This window comes from Epinephelus fuscoguttatus, linkage group LG6, assembly GCF_011397635.1.
Source record: "Epinephelus fuscoguttatus linkage group LG6, E.fuscoguttatus.final_Chr_v1".
Lineage (NCBI taxonomy): Eukaryota > Metazoa > Chordata > Actinopteri > Perciformes > Serranidae > Epinephelus > Epinephelus fuscoguttatus.
Genome location: NC_064757.1, coordinates 7,119,566 through 7,143,335, shown reverse-complemented (window position 1 = coordinate 7,143,335; position 23,770 = coordinate 7,119,566). Strand labels below are relative to the sequence as shown.

Genomic DNA, 23,770 nt, shown 5'->3' with positions numbered 1-23,770 from the left:
AGACTATCGCAGGGCTGACACATAGAGACAAACAACCATTCATTCACACCTACAGACAATTTAGAGTTACCAATTAACCTAGTCCCCAATCTGCATGTCTTTGGACTGTGGGAGGAAGCCGGAGTGCCCGGAGAGAACCCACGCTGACACGGGGAGAACATGCAAACACCGCACAGAAGGGCTCCCACGCCCGGGATCGAACCGGCAACCCTTCGCGCGGGCGGCGAGAGTGCTAACCACCACACCACCGTGCCGCCCCGGATGTCAAAACATCAATGAAATGACATAATAGAGAAGAAGAAAAAAAACGGGACAGGAAAGAAGAAATAGAGGAGGAGAGAGGGAAAAATCAAGACAAAACAAGGTAGCAAATAAAATTATGCGTAGGTTAAATTACTCATCACTGGTTCAAGTAGCTACAGTACCTGTACCTGTACATCTGACACTGATCACACCTTTGAATCCCATGAAATCAATGCTGCGCAGATGAACTGCGTGTGTTACAATTATCGTCTAACATCATTGCGTCTGATAAATTGGTCTTCTTTGTCATAACGTTATATATGCTACAATAAAGCTTAAAACTGAAGCCACAATTAAATCATATCAACACCAAATTGATAGTCTGAATAAAATCATCCTGATATTGAGCTGTGTCAGAAATTAACAGCTATACCTAGTCTCCCTCTTTAAAAAACAAAAAGGAAAATCCCTCAAACACCATGAAGTGTAGACATGATAGGCTACTTTCCACATTTCCAGCAGCAAAGCTGTCAGTTAGGCCCATTATCTTTAACAGGGATCATTTCCTCCAACAAAACAAAATGTTGGCACTAATTAATGGTGCTATTAAGTGTCCGCAAATTATCAGTTTCTTCCTTATGAAGGGGTGGGATGAAAGTTCGACTTCTTTCCACTCCTTTTGAACAATCTTTTCATTGTCTGTTGTTGCTTTATTTTCTTTTTTAATGTTCAAAATAAACTTTCAAATCAAAATCAATCAAATTAATTAAACTTCCCATCATGACTGGGCTGCATTTCTGTCAGCGGAGTCATTTTTTTCCGAACAGCTGATTGGCCAGTGGGTATGGTAAGCCGTTTTAACATTTAATCGCTAGACTGGATATTCATTGCTGATATCTGCAACATAATTTTGCCTAGTCAAAACTCTTATTCAAGATATCTGTAATTAGATTTTGACTAGTCAAAACTCTAATTACAGATATCTGTAATTCAGTTTTGACTAGTAAGATTCAAACTATTTTTGCCATTCATGTGTATGGGGTTTGTCATTATAGATATCTACAATTACATTATGACTATCAACCCTGAACTTAACCTGCTCTGAAGCAGAATAACCATTCAAAGTTACCATGGTGATCTACCCCGATAAGAACTGAACCGGCTACCTGAGACCGAAAACCCAGGGTTAACCCTGAAGTTACCTCGCTAAGACATTAATCCTGCTTCGTGATACAGGCCCCAGGTTATATCTCATACACCTTGACATGTTTTGAATCTGGATGTTAGTCCAGGAGGCTAAAGTCTAAAGTGACTAATGCAGATTTTAAATGCAAATTCATATAAAGTGCAATGTGTAGCAGGTTGACTCTGATGTGCAATAGTATAAAAAGAATATAGAACTGCAGCATAATAAGAGCATAAATACCATATAAAAATACATTAATAAAAAATCAGAGAAGAGATTATTCAAGTCCTGTGGGGGAATTTCCTACTTCCATAAGGTATTGGTGCGGGGATGGAGAGCTGTTAAGGAATTTGATGACATTACTGTATGTACTATTCAGAAAGCGGGAGGTCTTTGTTTTGATAGCACTTAATCTTCTACCTGATTTGAGGACCTTTAGGAGGGGGTTGGCAGGATGGGTTTCATCCAATAGGATTCTCATGACCCTTATGATTTTCCCAGCGGTGTGGACTATTCTGTCTAACTGCAGCCTCTGCTGGATAGTAGAGTTGCCATACTAGACAGTTATAGAGAAGATAAGAATACTCTCAATAGTGGCTCAATAGAACTGCATCATCCCCCTAACAGGCCACCCCAAATTTCCTCAACTGAGGAAAAAAAGCCTCTGGTGGGCTTTTTTGGTGATACAGCTCAAGTTGTCTCCCCATTTCAGTGAGGATGAGATTGTGGTGCCTAAAAACTTAAAGCTGTCCACACGTTCCACCTCCGCCCCTTTGATGGACAGGGGCTGGGATGCTCTCCCACTCCTGCGGAAGACCACTACCAACTCCTTAGTTTTAGAGACATTTAGCTCTAGGTTGTGGAGGGTACACCATTCAATTAGTGTGAGGACCTCATTTCTATAAGCAGTGTCATCATCCCCAGAAATCAACCCCACCAGTGTTGTGTCATCCACAGATTTATACATTTTGACAGAGTCTGTGTGTGATACACAGTCATTTGTGTACAGTGAATATAACGGGGTGATAAGACACACCCCTTGGGGGCGCCAGTGCTCATGTGTTTGACCCTAGAGGACTTATTAATGACCTTACCATTTGTTGTCTTTGCAGCAGGAAATTCAAGACGCAGTAACAAAGAGAGTCATGAACACCCAACTGTAGAAGTATGCACATCATGAGTAGTATTACATGAAAAAAAAAAGTAATATTTTCCTACTGGTAAAATGTCCTTTTTCTGGATACTATCCATCGGAAATATATCATTTAATTAATTTAATTTCATTTCATTTTTTCTTTCTTTCTTTCTTTCTTTCTTTCTTTTTTTTTTTTTTTTTTTTAGATTATTAATTTTGAGATTTTGGCACATCAGTGGCCTACCTTTTAAAGCCATCAATACTAATTCACTCTCAATTGTTACATACAAGTTACAATTAATTGATTAATCTATAAAACAGGAACATAGTTCCACATTCATTTATGGAGCTTTTCACTCCCTTTCCACCATTTTCAAACAAAATAACACCATAATGATAATGATAACTGACATAACGGGAGTGGGTGGCAGTGACTGTCTGTATGATTTGTTGGTTTTCTCATTCATTTAACATTCCTTTTTCGTGGCTATAAATGTGGACATATGACTTAAGGATAGGAGATACAAAATATATAGGCCTATCAAACTGGACTTTATCAATACAGCTGCTTGAAAAAATGCAAATATGCTTGAACTAAACTACACAAATACTGACAATTCAAAATGTCGTCGAAATATCAGCAATTAAAAAATGCTACACAATTTGATTAAAATGCCATTTCATTTTCATCAAAGAGCATCTCATTCTCATTTAGGTACTCTCAATGACCATTACATCATGAACACCAGTTCAATAGCTGCCAGGGTCCTCACCCGCACCAAGCCCTGGCAACACATCACCCCCACCCTCATCCATTTCCACTGGCTCCCGATCAAGTCCCACCTAATCTACAAAATCCTCCTCCTCACCTACAAGTCCCTCCATGCCCTCACCCCACAGTACATAACGGACCTCCTCCACCCCTACACTCCGTCCAGATCTCTGCGCTCTTCTGACTCCGGCCTACTCTTCATCCCTAACTCCTGCCGTCGAACTTTTGGTGACCAGGCCTTCAGCGTCGCTGCCCCCACCATCTGGAACTCTATCCCCCCTGTAACCTGCAACGCCCCTTCACAGGACATTTTCAAATCCACCCTCAAAACTCATCTGTTCACCATGGCTTTTTAATTGGATAATCCATCTCATGCCCAGTGTACAATCACAGTTTCTCTGCTTTCTTAAGTTGTTTGTTATAGTTTTGTTGCTTTTCTGTACTGATTGTGTTGTATATATATATACAGTACAGGCCAAAAGTTTGGACACACCTTCTCATTCAATGCGTTTTCTTTATTTTCATGACTATTTACATTGTAGATTCTCACTGAAGGCATCAAAACTATGAATGAACACATGTGGAGTTATGTACTTAACAAAAAAGGTGAAATAACTGAAAACATGTTTTATATTCTAGTTTCTTCAAAATAGCCACCCTTTGCTCTGATTACTGCTTTGCACACTCTTGGCATTCTCTCCATGAGCTTCAAGAGGTAGTCACCTGAAATGGTTTCCACTTCACAGGTGTGCCTTATCAGGGTTAATTAGTGGAATTTCTTGCTTTATCAATGGGGTTGGGACCATCAGTTGTGTTGTGCAGAAGTCAGGTTAATACACAGCCGACAGCCCTATTGGACAACTGTTAAAATTCATATTATGGCAAGAACCAATCAGCTAACTAAAGAAAACGAGTGGCCATCATTACTTTAAGAAATGAAGGTCAGTCAGTCCGAAAATTGCAAAAACTGTAAATGTGTCCCCAAGTGGAGTCGCAAAAACCATCAAGCGCTACAACGAAACTGGCACACATGAGGACCGACCCAGGAAAGGAAGACCAAGAGTCACCTCTGCTTCTGAGGATAAGTTCATCCGAGTCACCAGCCTCAGAAATCGCAAGTTAACAGCAGCTCAGATCAGAGACCAGATGAATGCCACACAGAGTTCTAGCAGCAGACCCATCTCTAGAACAAATGTTAAGAGGAGACTGTGCGAATCAGGCCTTCATGGTCAAATAGCTGCTAGGAAACCACTGCTAAGGAGAGGCAACAAGCAGAAGAGATTTGTTTGGGCCAAGAAACACAAGGAATGGACATTAGACCAGTGGAAATCTGTGCTTTGGTCTGATGAGTCCAAATTTGAGATCTTTGGTTCCAACCGCCGTGTCTTTGTGAGACGCAGAAAAGGTGAACGGATGGATTCCACATGCCTGGTTCCCACTGTGAAGCATGGAGGAGGAGGTGTGATGGTGTGGGGGTGTTTTGCTGGTGACACTGTTGGGGATTTATTCAAAATTGAAGGCACACTGAACCAGCATGGCTACCACAGCATCCTGCAGCGACATGCCATCCCATCCGGTTTGCGTTTAGTTGGACGATCATTTATTTTTCAACAGGACAATGACCCCAAACACACCTCCAGGCTGTGTAAGGGCTATTTGACCAAGAAGGAGAGTGATGGAGTGCTGCGGCAGATGACCTGGCCTCCACAGTCACCGGACCTGAACCCAATGGAGATGGTTTGGGGTGAGCTGGACCGCAGAGTGAAGGCAAAGGGGCCAACAAGTGCTAAACACCTCTGGGAACTCCTTCAAGACTGTTGGAAAACCATTTCAGGTGACTACCTCTTGAAGCTCATGGAGAGAATGCCAAGAGTGTGCAAAGCAGTAATCAGAGCAAAGGGTGGCTATTTTGAAGAAACTAGAATATAAAACATGTTTTCAGTTATTTCACCTTTTTTTGTTAAGTACATAACTCCACATGTGTTCATTCATAGTTTTGATGCCTTCAGTGAGAATCTACAATTTAAATAGTCATGAAAATAAAGAAAACGCATTGAATGAGAAGGTGTGTCCAAACTTTTGGCCTGTACTGTATATATATATATATATATATATATATATATATATATATATATATATATATATATATATACACACTGAACAAAAATATAAATGCAACGCTTTTGTTTTTGCTCCCATTTTTCATGAGATGAACTCAAAGATCTAAAACATTTTCTACAAACACAAAAGACCATTTCTCACAAATATTGTTCACAAATCTGTCTAAATCTGTGTTAGTGAGCACTTCTCCTTTGCCGAGATAATCCATCCCACCTCACAGGTGTGGCATATCAAGATGCTGATTAGACAGCATGATTATTGCACAGGTGTGCCTTAGGCTGGCCACAATAAAAGGCCACTCTGAAATGTGCAGTTTTGCTTTATTGGGGGGCTCTGGTGGGGTCAGAAAACCAGTCAGTATCTGGTGTGACCACCATTTGCCTCACGCAGTGCAACACATCTCCTTCGCAACGAGTTGATCAGGTTGTTGATTGTGGCCTGTGGAATGTTGGTCCACTCCTCTTCAATGGCTGTGCGAAGTTGCTGGATATTAGCAGGAACTGGAACACGCTGTCGTATACGCCGATCCAGAGCATCCCAAACATGCTCAATAGGTGACATGTCCGGTGAGTATGCTGGCCATGCAAGAACTGGGATGTTTTCAGCTTCCAGGAATTGTGTACAGATCCTTGCAACATGGGGTCGTGCATTATCATGCTGCAACATGAGGTGATGGTCGTGGATGAATGGCACAACAATGGGCCTCAGGATCTCGTCACCGTATCTCTGTACATTCAAAATGCCATCAATAAAATGCACCTGTGTTCGTTGTCCATAACATACGCCTGCCTATACCATAACCCCACCACCACCATGGGCCACTCGATCCACAACGCTGACATCAGCAAACCGCTCACCCACACGATGCCACACACACTGTCTGCCATCTGCCCTGAACAGTGAAAACCGGGATTCATCCGTGAAGAGAACTCCTCTCCAATGTGCCAGACGCCATCGAATGTGAGCATTTGCCCACTCAAGTCGGTTACGACGCCGAACTGCAGTCAGGTCGAGACCCAGATGAGGACGAGCATGCAGATGAGCTTCCCTGAGACGGTTTCTGACAGTTTGTGCAGAAATTCTTTGGTTATGCAAACCGATTGTTGCAGCAGCTGTATGGGTGGCTGGTCTCAGACAATCTTGGAGGTGAACATGCTGGATGTGGAGGTCCTGGGCTGGTGTGGTTATACGTGGTCTGCGGTTGTGAGGCCGGTTGGATGTACTGCCAGATTGTCTGAAATGCCTTTGGAGACGGCTTATGGTAGAGAAATGAACATTTAATTCACGGGCAACAGCTCTGGTGGACATTCCTGCAGTCAGCATGCCAATTGCACATTCCCTCAAAATTTGCAACATCTGTGGCATTGTGCTGTGTGATAAAACTGAACATTTTAGAGTGGCCTTTTATTGTGGCCAGCCTAAGGCACACCTGTGCAATATTCATGCTGTCTCATCAGCATCTTGATATGCCACACCTGTGAGGTGGGATGGATTATCTCGGCAAAGGAGAAGTGCTCACTAACACAGATTTAGACAGATTTGTGAACAGTATTTGAGGGAAATGGTCTTTTGTGTTTGTAGAAAAAGTTTTAGATCTTTAAGTCCAGCTCACGAAAAATGGGAGCAAAAACAAAAGTGTTGCGTTTGTATTTTTGTTCAGTGTATATATATGTATATATATTATGTTAGAAGCTAATTCCATGATTGGCCAGTATGGACAAGGCCAAATTGACCATGTACTAATTGAAAATGATTAAAAATGGTATGTTATACTGTAGGAATAACATTTTATCAGATATTATGTAATAAAGAGCACTTCAATCAATAGTCTTAACCTTGTAAATACACTTGGACACATGTTTTATGCCTTATGAATCCTTTCAGATGTTGCAGACTCAAACGGGCCAGCACATATTTCACAGAATGACTCTTCGGTTATAAGATTACAGCATCATTTACCTTACACACCGATGACTTTTTACAGGCCCATCTCCTGCTTAAGTTAAACTGGCTCCGTAGTACAGGCCTCACGATCTTTCTTGATGATAAAGTAAAGATCAGGACAGCGCTCCAGTTTGAATTTTTAGTACTCCCACACGGACGTTTTGCCCTATTTTGGTAATGTCACCGACAATGTACACAGGCGGGGTTATTACAGCTTAGACCTAACTAAAGACACCTGGGTGTAGTAACAGGTAGGCTCAATATGTCGTGGAGGGTGGAGGCGGGTAACTTTCTTAATTAGCTCATCATTGATCTTTACATTTCATCAGCTTCACAACATAGGCCTATGCTAAATCTTTAAGTGAGGAAAGTTGTGTTCCTGTTTCGTAAAGGTAAAAAGTTTCCTGCAGACTGCTGTAAGAAACTCATTCCTGTGAATAAGACGCCTCCCTTTTGCACAATCATTGTGGAGACGAAATTAGTCATGGCTTTAATAAGTCAGCAGGAGTCACTATTTGTTTCAATAACTTAAGTGAAACAAGATTTAGGCTAACTCTTAATGCGATCATGATGGTCACAAGTTTGTTGTTTGCTCTTAATGTGCAGTTGTAGTAGCCTACATCTGTACGAATTTTACCCTATTCACATGGATAAATGCACTATGTAGCTTTGTATTGAAGTGTCATGTAACGTAATGTAAACATCTTGTTTTACACAGTGGACATAGATGTTGGACGAGACAGGAAGCAGTGAAAACATCGTGCGGCTAGTCAGACTGGTCTTTCCTGGTTTCCTTCAATATTAATAACAGCAACAACCCAGAGTTTTTCTGATAACATGTGTAGAGTTTGAGTGGGGCTTTCTTTTCTTTTTCTTTTTGCATAATAAAAAGATGAATATTTCTAATAGGCCCGAGTGTTTCCTCTATTGACACAAGACAAATCTTAAGACGTTTTCAGTGGTCCTTGGCTGCTGTTAGTGGTTTTAATATTTAGTATTTTGTAGATTTCCAGTTTTATTCTGTTTTAAATTTGTGTACATGTAATGCTGTTTTCTAATTTCTATTGACAATTATTGTTATTTAAATTTCAGTTATCATTTGTGTGCCATCTCTCATTTGTACAACACCTGGGTTAAAGCCGGTTGTTGTTTTTAAACGTGCTATACAAATAAATTTAATTTGATTTGATTCTATACAACACATCGACAAGCCGATTACAGATAATTTATTAAATATGCTGAACATTAGAGTATTGAACAAAGCTTGTAGCTGTAGCAGGAGTGGAAATAGAAAAGTTAGGCTAAATAGGCTACTACTACCACTATTAGCCTACTACTACTACTATCATTAACACTACTAGGGCTACTACTACTACTACCATAATAATAATAATAATAATAATAGGCCTAATAACAACAATGAAAAAATAAGCGAGAAATTGCTCGCACCAAAGGCACCAATGAGTAGCCTACGGTTAGTAGTTCCAAATATGAAGTAGGCCTTAACACATTAATTTCATGGACGAAATCCGTTTTTAAGATTCTGAAATAGAGAAGTCGGATATGAGAGAAGACACTGAACGCATCGTGAGACAGGTCAGACTGGCCAGGTGAGTTTCACCGCGGCGGAGATCTGAGATCAGTTTTCTCTCCAGCTAATTAACCTAAGCTAGCCTGGAATTCGTAGTGATGTCTGACCTGAGATCAGCGTGAGAGTGGGGAACAAAGGGCGGTTGACAGACAGGATGTTGCTACCTGCTACACTGAGAAAAATAGACGGAGAACTATCAGCAGGTAAGTCAGCGTCTAAATATCGAATTAGTTGTGTCGTTTTCGCTTTTAATGACAGGAATAGAGATTTGAATGTGTTAAAAAGCTGAATGACATGGGTTTGCCTTTGTTAAGATTGAATGTGCAGACTGAATGAGCTCAAATTTAACTCATCAGACCACCGACAAGGAGATCTTAGGGACCTATCTTCCTTGGCTTGTGACCCCTTCATGTAAACTAATATTTACATTCATTTTTACTTTGATTTTTAGTCTAAGGGTAACAGTGTGCAGTATCAAAGTAATCAGTCAAAAAAAATCTTATTCTATTAATAATTATGTACAGTGGGGCATTCTGTTAGACATCAGTCACTTTCTGACAGCACCCACTTTCCATTTTTGCTCCATATTAACCCACACTCACCATCCACTTAATTAGGTAGAACACCTGTTCAACTGCTTGTTAACACAAAAAGTTTATCAGCCAGTCACGTGGCAGCATCTCAATGCATTTAGTCATGTAGACATGGTCAAGACGACCTGCTGGATTTAAAACCAAGCATCAGAATGGGGAAGAAAGGTGATTTAAGTGACTTTGAACATGGCATGGTTGTTGCTTCCAGATGGGCTAGTCTGAATATTTCAGAAACTGCTGATCTACTGGGATTTTCATGTACGACTGTCTTTAGGGTTTACAGAGGATGGTTAGAAAAAGAGAAAATATCCACTCAGCGGCAGTTCTCTGGGTGAAAATGCCTTGTTGATGCCAGAGGTCAGAGCTCAAATCATCTCAGACTGGTTTCTTGAACATGACAACGAGTTCACTGTACTCAGTGGCCTCCACAATCCCAGATCTCAATCCACTATTGCATCTTTGGGATGTGGTGGAACGGGAGATTTGCATGTTAGATGTGCAGCCGACAAATCTGCAGCAACTGTGTGATGCTATCAAGTAAATATGGACCAAAATCTCTGAGGAATGTTTCCAGCACTTTGTTGAATCTATGCCATGAAGGATTGAGTCAGTTCTGAAGGCCAAAGGGGGTACAACCCAGTGGCCAGTGAGTGTATGTCAGAGTATTTTAAAAACTGGTTTGGATTTCCAGAATGGTCATTCATTTTGGAGACAGGGGCCCTCAAAGTAGACCCATGTTGGAGTGTCACCCCATCTAAAGACACTGATATTGTCAAAAATCTTTAAAATAAACACATCAGTGTGGTTCTTTGATTTTCAGACAGCTAACAAACAAGGATATACACAATTAAATGCAATTTTGGTTCAAAACAAATACTATGCAAATAAGATGATTTTGTGATTTTTTTTTTTAATGTCATAGGATAGAAAATTCATTCTCCTCATCTCCATTATCTCTTCACTGTTGCATCATTACTTAGTAAGGTAGAAATTACTGCATGACACCATTTTCTGAGGCAATAACTCATCACCTGCAGAGACAAACCTTTATCTGCACACCCATGAAACGCTGTTGAATATTTAAGATTTACTTTGCAGCAACAGCAGTTTGTGAATGTGTGTCATCGTAGCTCAGACTGAGTCCTTCTACATTCCAGCTGACTCTGGCGCAGATTTAACTCTAATTTAAGGTCATCTGTGCCTACAGAGGGTGTTTACTGGTACTAGTGAAATCTGGTTTACCAGTTTCACTTTTTTAGAGTTTACAAGCTTGGTGGCAGGATGTTTTGGCTATGGAGGTCTATGTATCTGTGAAGATGAAATTTTAACTTGTGCCTTTGTGAAATCCTGAACTGCAGAAATTTAATAAGATAAGATAAGATAAGATAAGATAGACCTTTATTGATCCCATAATTGAGAAATTCCAGTGTTACAGCAGTCAAGGAACAAGAGTCAGATTAAAGATTAGACTTAAAAAACTTAAATAACTAGGCATGCAAGTAAGTACAAAAATCCAAGAGTCGGCGATAAATAACAATAACAATAATGATAATAATAATAATAATAATGAAAATAATAGGAAGTGGATAATAATGAGCAGCAGTGAATGAAAATGAGCAGTGGATAAAGGGAGCGCATCTAGTGCAAGTGATTGTATGTGCAAAACAGCAGACAGCTGTGGTGTCCATAAAGTGTCCATAGTGTCCATAAAGTGTCCATAGTGTCCATAAAGTGTCAGTAAAGTGTCCATGGTGCAGTCTACTGTGAGCAGTGCTGGTTATGTAGCCTGACAGCAGCAGGCACACTTTTGGTGAATCAGTCTATCGCTGAAGGAGCTCTCCAGAGCTTTTATCTCCTCCTGCAGAGGATGGGAGTCATTAGTCCTCAGAGATGACAGCTTGGCTGTCATCCTCCTTTCTCCCACCACCTGCACAGAGTCCAAAGAGCATCCCACGACAGAGCTGGCCTTCTTGATCAGCTTGTCCAGTCTCTTCCTATCTGCAGCCAAGACGCTGCTGCCCCAGCAGACCACTCCGTAAAAGATGGCTGATGCCACCACAGTGTCAAAGAAGGTCTTCAGGAGCGCCCCCTGCACTCCAAAAGGCCTGAGCCGCCTCAGCAGGTAGAGTCTGCTTTGGCCTTTCCTGTACAGTGCTGTTATGTGATCAGTCCAGTCCAGTTTATTGTTAAGATGAACACCCAGGTACTTATAAGATGTCACCATCTCAATGTCCTTTCCCTGGATGTTCACCGGTGTTGGAGGGAGGAGTCTGCGCCTGCGGAAATCCACCACCAGCTCTTTGGTTTTCCCCGCGTTGATCTGAAGGTGGTTCCTCAGGCACCAGTCCACAAAGTCCTGGTTCAGTTCTCTGTACTCCCTGCTGTCCCCATCTGTGATGAGGCCAATGATGGCAGAGTCGTCAGAGAACTTCTGCAGATGACAGGTGGGGGTGTCGTATGAAAAGTCTGCAGTGTAGAGGGTGAAGAGAAACAGTGCCAGCACCGTCCCCTGCGGGGCCCCCGTACTGCAGACAACCAAGTCCAATACACAATCCTGGGTCCTGACATACTGCGGCTGGTCCGTGAGGTAGTCCAGGATCCAGGATGTGAGGTGATTAGCCACCCCTATGTGCTCCAGTTTGTCCTTCAGAAGCGCCTTCACCCTTCTGCCTTCACCCCAATACAGTGGAGGTGAATGGAGAATGATATGCCAATCTTTATATATACAGTATGGAAGAAGTTAACAGGAATAGCCAATCAGATACAAACATTTACCCTAAATCTCCCTCATTTTCTATTCTATGAAAAAATCCTGACATTTGTTCAGTAAAATGTTTTTGGTTTTTTGCAAGAAATTAATTTTATTTTTGTGAAATGTTAAATATATCAAGTAGAAATAAACACATGACATTATCAACTAAAATGACTGCCTCTGGTTGCATGCCTCTGCAAACCACTCAAGTTGCACTTACAGTTTTCATCTGTGTCTGTGAAAACATGGATGCTTCACACCCATCTTCCCCCCCTGAGATATGACGTTGACTATTGGCCAGAAAAGTGTTTTTGCAGAACATTATGATGCCACAGTGAAGCTGACCTTTGACCTTTTAGATATAAAATTTTATCACTTAAGCATTTTATCCTATCAGACATTTCTGTGAGATTTTGTCATAATTAGTGTTTGAATTATCAACTTATGGCCAAAAACATGTTTTGTGAGGTCACAGTGATCCTTGATCACCAAAATCTTATCAGTCCATTGTTGACTTCATGTCGATGTTTGTGCCAAATTTGAAAACAAACAAAGGTTTGACCTAGATGTAATGTTCACAAGAATGAGACAGAGGAGGCCACAGTGACCTTGACATTTGATCTATGACCACCAAAATCTAATCAGTACATTGTTCAGTCCAAGTGGACGTTTGTGCCAAATTTGATAAAATTTTCTCATGGCCTTCTTGAGATATCATGTTCGTGAGAATGGGATGGACGAATAGCCTGAAAACATAATGCCTCCAGCCACAGCTATCAGCAGCGCAGCCGCAGAGACATAAAATGTAATATTATTGTAACATAAACGTATGAAATGAAAAGAAATTGGTAATGGAAACCCAAAAAAAGCTGTTGCAAGAAAGAAATATTGCTGCTAGAAAACACAGCTTTTAGTAAACTTAAGTTGTCATGTAATGTCACTGTAGGTCCATCTGTTGAAAGTAGATGGTTTTAATGTGCTGTTTTTCTCTGTAGTGAGCACAGAGTCCTGGTCCCGATGTCTGCAGGAGGAGTTGGTTCTGTCACCAGGTTTGACCGGGTGCGGGAGATCCCACACTATGACCAGGTACCTGTGGGCGCCTCATGGCAGTACTCGGATTTTCCTCCGCCACCGGAGTCCTTTCACGGAACACTGCCTGCCGTAAGCTTAGACCCCCTTCCCCCTCCCCCTCTACCTCAACAGCCAGCTGTTGGGTATGAATCCTTTTCCCCCCCCAGCGATGGTGAGCCAGTGGAGCCCGACAGTGACGTTATGGACATTAAGCCAGTCCATCGCTTCATCCCTGACTCTGTCAAGGACTTCTTCCGTGGCAGTAACCGTGGCAGTAAGGGTGAAAAATGCTACACCACAGCAGGAGTCCCCTGCTCACCCCCCAACTCCGCCCCCCCATCTCCGTCCCTTCCAGGGTCCTATCGGGACCCCTATGGTGGCTCTGGGGGCAGCTACACCTCTCAGAAGGAGCGAGACGCACTGCTGCTGGGTGCTGAGGCCCTCGACTCAGCATCTGCAGTACCCACCAATCTGTCAGCCTTGACCTACCATGAGCGGGTGGAGGAGTACCATCAGCGCTATGCCTACATGAAGTCCTGGGCCGGCCTGCTGAGGATCCTGGGCTGTGTGCAGCTGCTGCTGGGAGCTGCTGTATTCGCCTGCGTCTGTGCTTATGTTCATAAGGACAATGAGTGGTTCAATATGTATGGATACTCCCAGCCACAGCTGTTTGGTGGGCTTGGTGGTGGTGCTGGTGCGTATGGATCCGGGGGTGGTTACTACACAGGCCCCAAGACACCTTTTGTCCTGGTGGTGGCCGGCCTTGCATGGATAGTGACCGTCATGCTGGTGGTTCTTGGAATGACCTTATACTACAGAGCCATTCTTCTAGACTCTTCCTGGTGGCCTCTCACAGAGTGCTCCATCAACCTTGTCCTGGCGGTGCTCTATTTAGCAGCAGGGATAGTGTATGTGAGGGACACCACTCGAGGAGGACTGTGCAACCTGCCGATCTTCAATAACGGAATTAATGGGGCATTTTGTCGGACTGAGGCCGGCCAAACGGCAGCCATTGTCTTCCTCTTCATCAACATGGTGCTCTACTTCATTAGTGCAGGAGTGTGTCTGAAGCTGTGGAGGCACGAAGCAGCCAGGATGAGGAGGGAAGGGCTGGCACAAGAGGTTTGAAACACACGCATACACATACAAGCACGTTTTTGTATTCCATTGAGCACATAAACACAAGGCATTCCCTACCCCCTAAATTTAACCATCACTAAAAATGCCTAACCCCAGCCCTTACCCTGACTAATACTCTCTCCACTTCAAAAATACAGTCATTTTAACTACAAATACGTACTACAGTTATCTGTTGGATAATTTGCTGCAGTGGCATGAAAAGTAGACCTGAAGTTGCTGTCAGTGCACATAAGCTTAGAGGGAACACTGTAAACATCCCTTAAAAGGTGATTGTCCATCTGTGACCTCAGCTGGGCTGTGCTGAGTGTACTTTTTTCCATTCAAAGCTTATGTTTAGGTTTTTGAGTGAAACGTTGATTTTCTGCTTTGTCATATTTTATGATGTTGTAACCCTAAAAAGAAAAAAAAAATATTGATACAAAATCCTCAGTTTAACTAAAATAATTCATTGGATTGAGGGAGTTAATATTTTTTAATCACATCAGTTTTCTTCAATGAATGAATGGATTAATGGTGCTGTTAGACTGCTGCTAGAGTGCCCCGTTAATATAAGTGCATGCCTCCCTTTCTGAGTGGCAAGCGGGAGAGAATGATTTTTTTTTTAAACGCAGTGAAAATGTTTTTATAAAGCTTATCACAACAAATGAAGCAGATTATTTTGTTAGATTAAAAAGGTGAATTTTGGAAATGATTACAACTAGATGTTACAATGCTCTGGAGTAATAGGAAATGTTTGGATCACACGTAGCCACTGCTGGAATCTGCTTCCATGATAATATTAGTGTAGCCTAGTCTTTATATGCAACTTTATAGATATACCAGGTTTAAATAGAATAAATAGACAATGGGGGAAAAAAGAATGCTGCACAGTGTTTGAATTTTGATGTCAGTGTCATAAATGTCTAACTTTTCAGCACAGCCCTAGACCTCAGTGCACTGCATGTTACTCCATCCTTATACAAACCTTCGTGGAAAAATCAAAAATGTTACTTTCTACTTTTAATACTTGAGCAGATTGTATCTTTAAAAGTATTTTTATTTTATTTTACAGATGTTTATTTTCTGCCCAGACTGATAAAATATTTGCATTGCAAAACCAGCGTTCAAGTCCATTATTTATTTGCAGTAGAGAAGTGGAGCGGAGCAAAGCAAAGCGGCATTGTTTGTTGAAATTGTCAATTCAAGCACTGTTTTTTGCCCAGGAAAACATTTTGTCATGTAAGTCCAAAATTAAATCATTTGGATCACTAGCTGTAAACATCTTGTTGGTTTAGACCAGGGATCTCATGCCCAACCCAATAGCCAGAATACATTTTGGCATTGTACATCTCTGCAAACCACGGATACATTGTATTTGTATGTTATTATGTAGTGGATACACTGAAACTTTGGGCTTTAACAATGCTGTTGCTAATGTGTGGTAAGGTTTAGGCACAAAATCACTTGGTTATGGTCAGGAAAAGATCTTGTTTTGTCTGAAAATACCCAGTTTTCGGGGAACAATCCCTGCCTGAAAAGTAGCGATGTCTAGGTAAAAACAACCACTTTTTGTGGCACTATTCGCTGACAAACACAATATCCATTCAGACTTGTTGTTTGTTGGCCTCGAACGGTGGTCTGCAGCTTAACAGGTATCTTGCCTAGGTTTGACCAACAGCATTACACCACAATGCCTCTTTCTAAACTTGACCTGACACACAGTTAGTTCAATGTGACTGCTTTCTCTCTCAACTGCAATTTAACCAAGATGTGTTTAACTAAACAAAAGAAGGTGTTCAATCAGCTTCACCAGGAGAAAACCCTGATAAGACTTTGGAAATTGTAAATATCTAATGAATCCCTCCCTGTCTCTTCCTCTCATAAACCTAGATGAAAACAATTGGATCATCAGTCCCTCTGTCCATAGTAAGTATCAAGGATTGCTTGCTCGGTGTTATAGCAGACACTGAATTGCACACAGTGCACATGAACTAAACAGGTGATTCTGTTTATCTGCTGTAGCTGGGCCCAGGCTCCAGGGCTTCAGATCCGACTCCTCTCCCCACTGTCCAGCCAGACATCATGGATGCTGCTAACAGCTCTGCAGCTGCTCCTCTAAGGACGCTGGAGCCAGAGATCCTCAGAGGTCACATACCAGCGGGACACATCCCCAAACCTGTCGTTATAGCTGACTATGTGGCGTGAGTATTACCCTGTTAGTCTCAGTTTTCCAAAAAATGTATTGCTGTCCTCTGACACCCTGGATATGAAAGCTCAAGTTCAGCTTCTTAAATATGTATAAATGTCATGCATATACTGTGATGAATGAATTCTGGTAGGAAAGTTCTCAAAAATATTTTTAAGAGATACAGATACATTAAGATACAGTCCCTATCCAAGATTTTTTATTATTCTGTCTTGTTCGTGTTATTACTTTTCTGTTCAAATATACTGACTTTTATCAGTTTGTATGATATTTACTGAAATAGTCCACAGGTTTCTGTTGATACTGTTTTAAAGGAGAAATCCAGTATTTTGCACTTTAATCCCCATTTCTGGGTTGTTTATGATGAAATAGAGTGGCTAAGACCAAAATAGTGATGATTGCTCATTTTCGAAGAGTATTTGGCTTTCCCCTGCCTGGCTTAACACTGCTGCCTATGGCTATGTGTGAACCTGTCCTAAAACCACCCTAAACGTTCATTTTCAAAGCCATGAAACTCACCAAGTGGTCAGTGGTGTTAGTTGATGTTCTGACATAAAAATCGTATTGACTTGCTTTTGGAGTATACATATATATATATATATATATATATATATATATGGACTGTGGAATTTGTACCCTATTCACGAAGTAATATCTTAATGTCCAGTATAAATGGGAGGAATGATTACTACAAACAACTGTTTGAGTATGGTCACCTGACTATTGTTTTAAGGCAGACGGAAGTTGTGAGTCTATCCTAAGATCCTTATTCAGGAAACAGGAATATGGCATATGGTGGTAATCATGCCAGTAGTTGTGTTTGATTTTTTTTACTGTCATCCTTAGGAACTAGTGCAAAGAGACTGAGACACATTCTCACATACAGATGTAGTGTGAATGTAGACAGAAGCCCAAGAAAATATATTGTCTCCTGTCCTCTTTCCACAGGAAGTACCCCAGCATCCGCTCAGAGGAGGAGAGGGACCAGTACAAGGCTGTGTTCAATGACCAGTATGCTGAGTACAAGGAGCTGCACGCTGAGGTTCAGGCCATGGCCAAGAAGTTTGAAGAGATGGATGAGATGATGCAGAACCTTTCCGCCCGGCCTTCCAGCCAAATGGTACAACCCTCACTCCTCTCTACACAAATACATACGCACACACACACATACATGCACATCCACACACACACAGCTGCAACCTCCGGGACTGAAAAATGAAGCCAACGCGCAAGTGCCAGAGACTGCAGTTCCTGTAGTAATGGCCATTTGAGGCTGGCTCCAACAGAAAGTCAATAGACCCCCATGTTAAAATGCCCAACTTTACAGCAGAAATAACTGTTTACAGCCTGGTACAAAAAACATGTTTTTGGTCTCGATGGCTAATTTCCTGCTCATGACAGCTGATCAGGGGTTGAATTTTTATATAACTCACCCATTTAAATTTATTAAGGCTTATGAAAGGCATCAAAGTTATGTATAATTAAAGGTGTGGCTGCTTGGGTGCCGTCTCTTAACAAGTCACTGTAGTAGTCACTATTTCAGTGTTTTTTCAGTTCATGATTGTTAATTGTAACATTTAGGTTGTAGCATTTGGTTGTACTAAAAGATCCTCTAAGGCCTTGGATAGTCAGTTTTTTCTGGAAGCAATTTTTGTTTTTAACGTTTTAAAATTAGCATCAGCATTTTCAAAGTTAACCATAGCTATAAATCAGCATGCGCCCAAGCTAGCAGCTAACATTTGGATTATCACCACACACTCGTCCAAATATGGTCACTTCTGGCTCCAAAAATCCAAGATGGCGACAGCAAAAATGCCAAACTGAAGGCTTCAAAACAGGAGTCCACAAACCTATGGGTGATGTTACAGTGGCTACGTCCATTATTTTTTTAATATAGTCCATGGCACGCGCGCGCGCACACACACACACACACACACACACACACTATATAACAATGTCCAGTAACAATATCATTTTGTTTCAGGAAAAGGAGCGGATCAATGGCATACTAATGGAGTATCAGAGGAAGAAAGCTGTAAGTATACATCATAAAATGTTATTTATGATTCAGCCACTGTTACTCCCTGAGAGGCTGTTTCTGTGCCAGAGAGTCCAATTCTGTATTTTTCGATTGATTTATGGAACATGGTTAAAATACTGTTATTTTGTATTCTGAGTGAGCTGCCGAACTCATAGGCTACTTATTATATATGGAAGGGGTTGGCAACTTTTACTATCAAAAGAGTCATTTTTGGCAGAAGAAAACTGCCACAAAACATATTTGAGCCTCATATTAAAGATAACACGGCCTTTTAGGACGAATTTAGCCTATCAACATTACTAATAGATCGAAATGTGCATTCATTAATAGGTTTTAGCACATTATTATGTTTTAGAACAGCGTTAGCAGTGTCCCGGTACATAGCATTAGCAGCTGGCTCCTCCTCAGCTGTATCCTGGCAGCAGTGTTAGCAGCAGAGAAGCTGGACTTGCTCGAATGGTCCACTGGAAAACTGAAGATCACGGACACAGTGACACGGCCCTGCCAAGGCAGCCGTCCGTGGGCAAACAAATCAGTCTCCACCGTGTCGCTGTCCAGCAACCTCAAATCTGTAGGGGAGGGGGGGCAGACGCAACTCGCGGCAGTATTTTGAATTTGAGTGCAGTAACCGTTTTGGCCACATTCTTACATACAGCGCCTTTAAAGGCTCTCTTAGTCTTTCTAAGCATACAGCAAACATCTCCTCGCGATCCGCTAGCTACATGTCCTCTGAATATGCTGTGAAAAAGTCCGGTCTCTGTAGGCAGCCCAGGCTCCAAATGGCAACAAAAACACTTCACTTCTGTTTATGTTCAACAATGTTATCAAACACAACGGATTTAGCTCGCCTTTTAGCCTCATTGTAGCCTGTAGCTCTAACTGCCTCTCTGGGCACCACGTTCAAGTGTGCACGCTTGCACGAGACCGTGAGACATGGGCACCGCGTTCATGTGTGTGTGCTCGCTTTCGCTGGTCTTGTGCTGGCTGGTTGGTGCAGCCTGGACCAAAATGTTTTGGTTGCCATTTGCGGAGCCTGGGCTGCCTACAGAGACTGGACTTTTCCACAGCATATTCAGAGGACATGTAGCTAGCAGATCGTAAGGAGATGTTTGCTGTATGTGACAAAAACTTCTTAAGCTTAGGAAGACTTAGAGAACCTTTAACTTTTCAACGATAAAAAGCAAACACTATTAAATTCTCTATTTTACCTTGAGACGTTTCCCTTTTTGAATTTGGAATCCACAGCTAGCCTAGCAAGGGAGACTCAGTACTACTGTAGTCACTGCTAGTGATGTTTTTAGAGGAAAGGGCGCTAGGCAAGATGTATGATGCTCATTTTAGTTGGCAAGATCTTAAACCATTGTTTTAAATCAGTGTATAGGCTACACATTTTTAAAGTTGAAGAATGTAAGAATCACTTTCGGCAATTAACAACAGTATATGAAAATTTTAATATTAAAAAATAACAGTTATTCATTTCATATAATTTTCTGTAGAGGGTCTAAAGAGCCGCATGCAGCTTTGGAGCCACAGGTTGCCTACCCCTGGTATATGGTATAATGAGTATCAGTGGCAGTAGAAAATGAAAGCAGTCTAGACAATTTCAAGCTGTCCAACAACTTCTGGTGTAAATCCGAATACAGATTTGGATACAGTTATTCAATCAGAATCAGAATCGTTTTTATTGCCTAGTAGGTTTTCACATACAAGGAATTTGGCTTGGTGTATTGGTGCATAACAAAGAATATAAAATATATTAAAAAAATATAGACTAATTAGAAGCATACATACAAAAAGGAAATACTATAAACAATAAACAATTAAATATACAATCTGAATGCAAATAACAATAATAATAGTAATATAAAAAATATGTACACTGTGAACATGAATAGGGTTGTGTGCAAATAACAGTTGTACAAAGTACGGATGTGCAAAATCAACAGAATGCAGTGTATGACAGGTGAATGACCAAGATTATCTGTATTCAGCATCAAATGAATACAGATAATAACTTGTGTTACAACCCTAGAGTACAGTATGAAGTCAGGTTTAGGCACACACACCAGGCCAGATTTGTTAAGGGGTCTTGCTTGTCAGCAGGGAGCTGGCAGGGCACAAAAAGCAAAGGGATTCATGGAATGTTGGCCTTCATTTTTCGAAAAGGTCGAACTTGAATTAATACTGACATGAGACGGATAGGAACGACTTCATCCACCATTTTCACATTTGTGTAATTATACTTGGGTATAAAAAGAACATTTTCACAACTGATAAGCATTTGCTATCTAGCAAGTCATGATGTTATGCGTGATGTTGGATGATATACACTAGTCACCACTTTGTAATCCTCTCAAAAGTTTTTGAAATGAAAGTAGGAGCTTATTAGGTAATTTCCGTCCCAGTTGCATCAACCAAAACCAGGTTACATTACTTAGTGTTTGAATTATGCTGTTTATCATGCCATTATCATCATCAGTGAATCATACTTTGAGTATGTAACCTACCGTCATCAGCCCACAGAGATGTTTGGTTGTTTACTCCTCTTGTGCATTATGAGAAGAGGAAGTAGAATTTATTACAATTGAGATACGGCAACCTGTCACACAGGTGTGATGAATAAATGTACATCAGTATATTAGAATGTTACAGAGGAGTTTTAACTGTGATTATCTGTCTCTCAGTCTCCCCAATTTAATTGGTATAATACTAAATCAGTGCAGTGTCCCTTTTATAATTAGTACAAACAGTAAGCCTCTGACTTTGATATGACTTCTACATGGCTTTCTGTAACAATAATAAGTCACCACCATTACCTAAAATCTTCTTCCTTCCTTGTTTGTTCATGTTGGTTTGCTGAAAACTATGTAAAGAAGTAAACAGGTATTGTACTGTGTTGTATCACTCTGCTCTCATTACAGTAACCCACCAGTGAAATTTCTTATATATTCTCTGACTATCACAGAGACTGTTTCTGATATATAGGAAAGGAAAGAAAGTAACACATTTTATTTAATGTATTTCTGTTTTTCTTGCCAGGACCCAACATATTTGGAAAAAAGGGAGAGGTGTGAGTACCTAAAGAGCAAACTCTCTCATATCAAACAGAAGATTCAGGAGTACAACAACAGCAACTAAACACTTTCATTAACTCACCTGGAATTCATATGGAGTCTGCAGCTATATAAGAGAAGCTGCTCTGTTGCACAGAGAACAGAGTATAGGGACGGAGGCGGGTACTGAACTAGTAAAACCACAACTGCTGATTGTATGCCATTATCACATTAAAACATTACTGCTGTTAGGTGTCATCACAAACAGAAGATCATTTTCACAGCTTTAAACAACATTTATCAGTAGATAAATCAGTAGGAATGTCCTTATATACAGCAGCCAAAGGCTAAGAAAAGAAGCTTTATCAAAAATGTGACCTGAAAATCTTGTCGAGAGCTGGAGTGGGTCAGGTGTAACTAGAAATAATTGATAGGGTCTTCATTGTATATAACATCCAGCAAGCCCAACCTGTTCTCATATGCCTCACCGTCTCATGGAGATTTACAGGGCCTTCAGCATCTCTGTGTGATGCACAGCTGAAACACTTTGTCACATTTGGTTAATGTGAAATGGTTGTGGTGAACTTTAGGCAACAGAACTACTTGGTTAAGTTTAGAAGGAAAGATCATGTTTTAGGTTCAAATAAGTACGTTTATTATTTTACTTAAGCGCACAGAGGTGCCAACAGCAGTTTGTTGTGGTTGGTTTATTTTTTAGAAAATCAGACTGTAGAGGTTTAGCTGCTTGCTATGATGTTCATTATGTGCTGCCATTATTGTTTTTTTACATTGCATGTCTTCTATCCAGTAGTCTTTTCAAACTGTGAGATACAATGTGAACATTTATGAAAAGCTACAAACTTTGTCTCACCCTGTTACTGAAATCACAATGTGGTAGGCTATATATAATAGATGGCTGTTTTGTAATTAGTTTAAGTGACTCCTGTTGTAATCTCTTATTTGTACATTGATATGTTCCATTGTGTGTATTATTGTTTTGTATGATATTAAGTATGTCCTGCTGCTTTATGCCAATAATGAAGCACCCTTTTAAATACTTGTATTTTTCCAGTGTTTGACTTTAAGCATGAAGCTAATGCCCTGTTTGATTTACTTCTGTTACATCTGCTGTTCACTGTTTCAGTCCAACAGGTGCCCAAGCTCAGTTAGTCCAGGGCAGTGGGAATACTTAAGGGGAGCCAGTGAAGTTAATAATACTATTAAAAAAAGTACAATCAGAAAAAAATAATATTTTCATAATTAATATAGCCGTGGCCAAAGGCAAGAGATTTTTTTTCAAATTTGGCAACGTCAACTTGGACTCAAGGAAGAACTGATTAGATTTTGGAGGTCAAAGGTTGCTGTGACCTCACAACATATGTTTTTGGCAAAACTGGAAGAAATCATAAGCCAAGTTGAACAATTGCACAGGAATGTTTAAGAGGATAAAATGATGAAGAGATGACATTTTATATGCAAAAGGTCAAAAGACAACTTCACTATGACATCATTATGTTACGAGGATACCTTTGATCAGATATTGAATTGGTAACACTAATGTTGGGTGTCCACCTTAAAACTCTTCTGACTGTATAGATCTTCTGTGCTGCTGGGGGTAAGATGTGTGTGAAGCATCCATGTTTTTACAGACATGGATGTAAACTGCACTGCAGCTTGACTGGTTGCATAGAGGCATACAACCATGAGGCAGTAATTCTAGTTATTTACTGTAAATCCTTGTTGATCTATTCTTTATTATAATTGGTACAGCTAGAAATACAAAATATGCATAGCAAATGTATATAAAATAAATGTTTGGATCTATAGTTAGCTATATAAGAATACAGTCTGATTAGCTGTATGTTGGTAATTATTAAAGAGCATTCTGGTTTCTTAAGGAAATTATAACCACAACAATCTTTTTCTGGAAAACCATGTTCAGA

General features: G+C 40.7%; 1 protein-coding gene across 2 annotated transcripts; it reads left to right on the top strand.

The window, feature by feature from the left end:
- Positions 1–9,058: 9,058 nt before the first annotated feature.
- Positions 9,059–23,436, top strand: marveld2b (MARVEL domain containing 2b). Of its 2 annotated transcripts, none has more exons than XM_049579896.1 (7): positions 9,059–9,195; positions 13,333–14,530; positions 16,418–16,453; positions 16,550–16,728; positions 17,682–17,853; positions 18,718–18,768; positions 21,814–23,436. In XM_049579896.1, the coding sequence occupies exons 2-7, from the start codon at positions 13,355–13,357 to the stop codon at positions 21,910–21,912; spliced, it is 1,713 nt and encodes a 570-aa protein (XP_049435853.1). In that variant the 5' UTR covers positions 9,059–9,195; positions 13,333–13,354; the 3' UTR covers positions 21,913–23,436. The 2 variants fall into 2 exon arrangements, with proteins under 2 accessions (XP_049435853.1, XP_049435852.1); XM_049579895.1 differs by lacking the exon at positions 9,059–9,195 and adding an exon at positions 12,013–12,196.
- Positions 23,437–23,770: the final 334 nt, after the last annotated feature.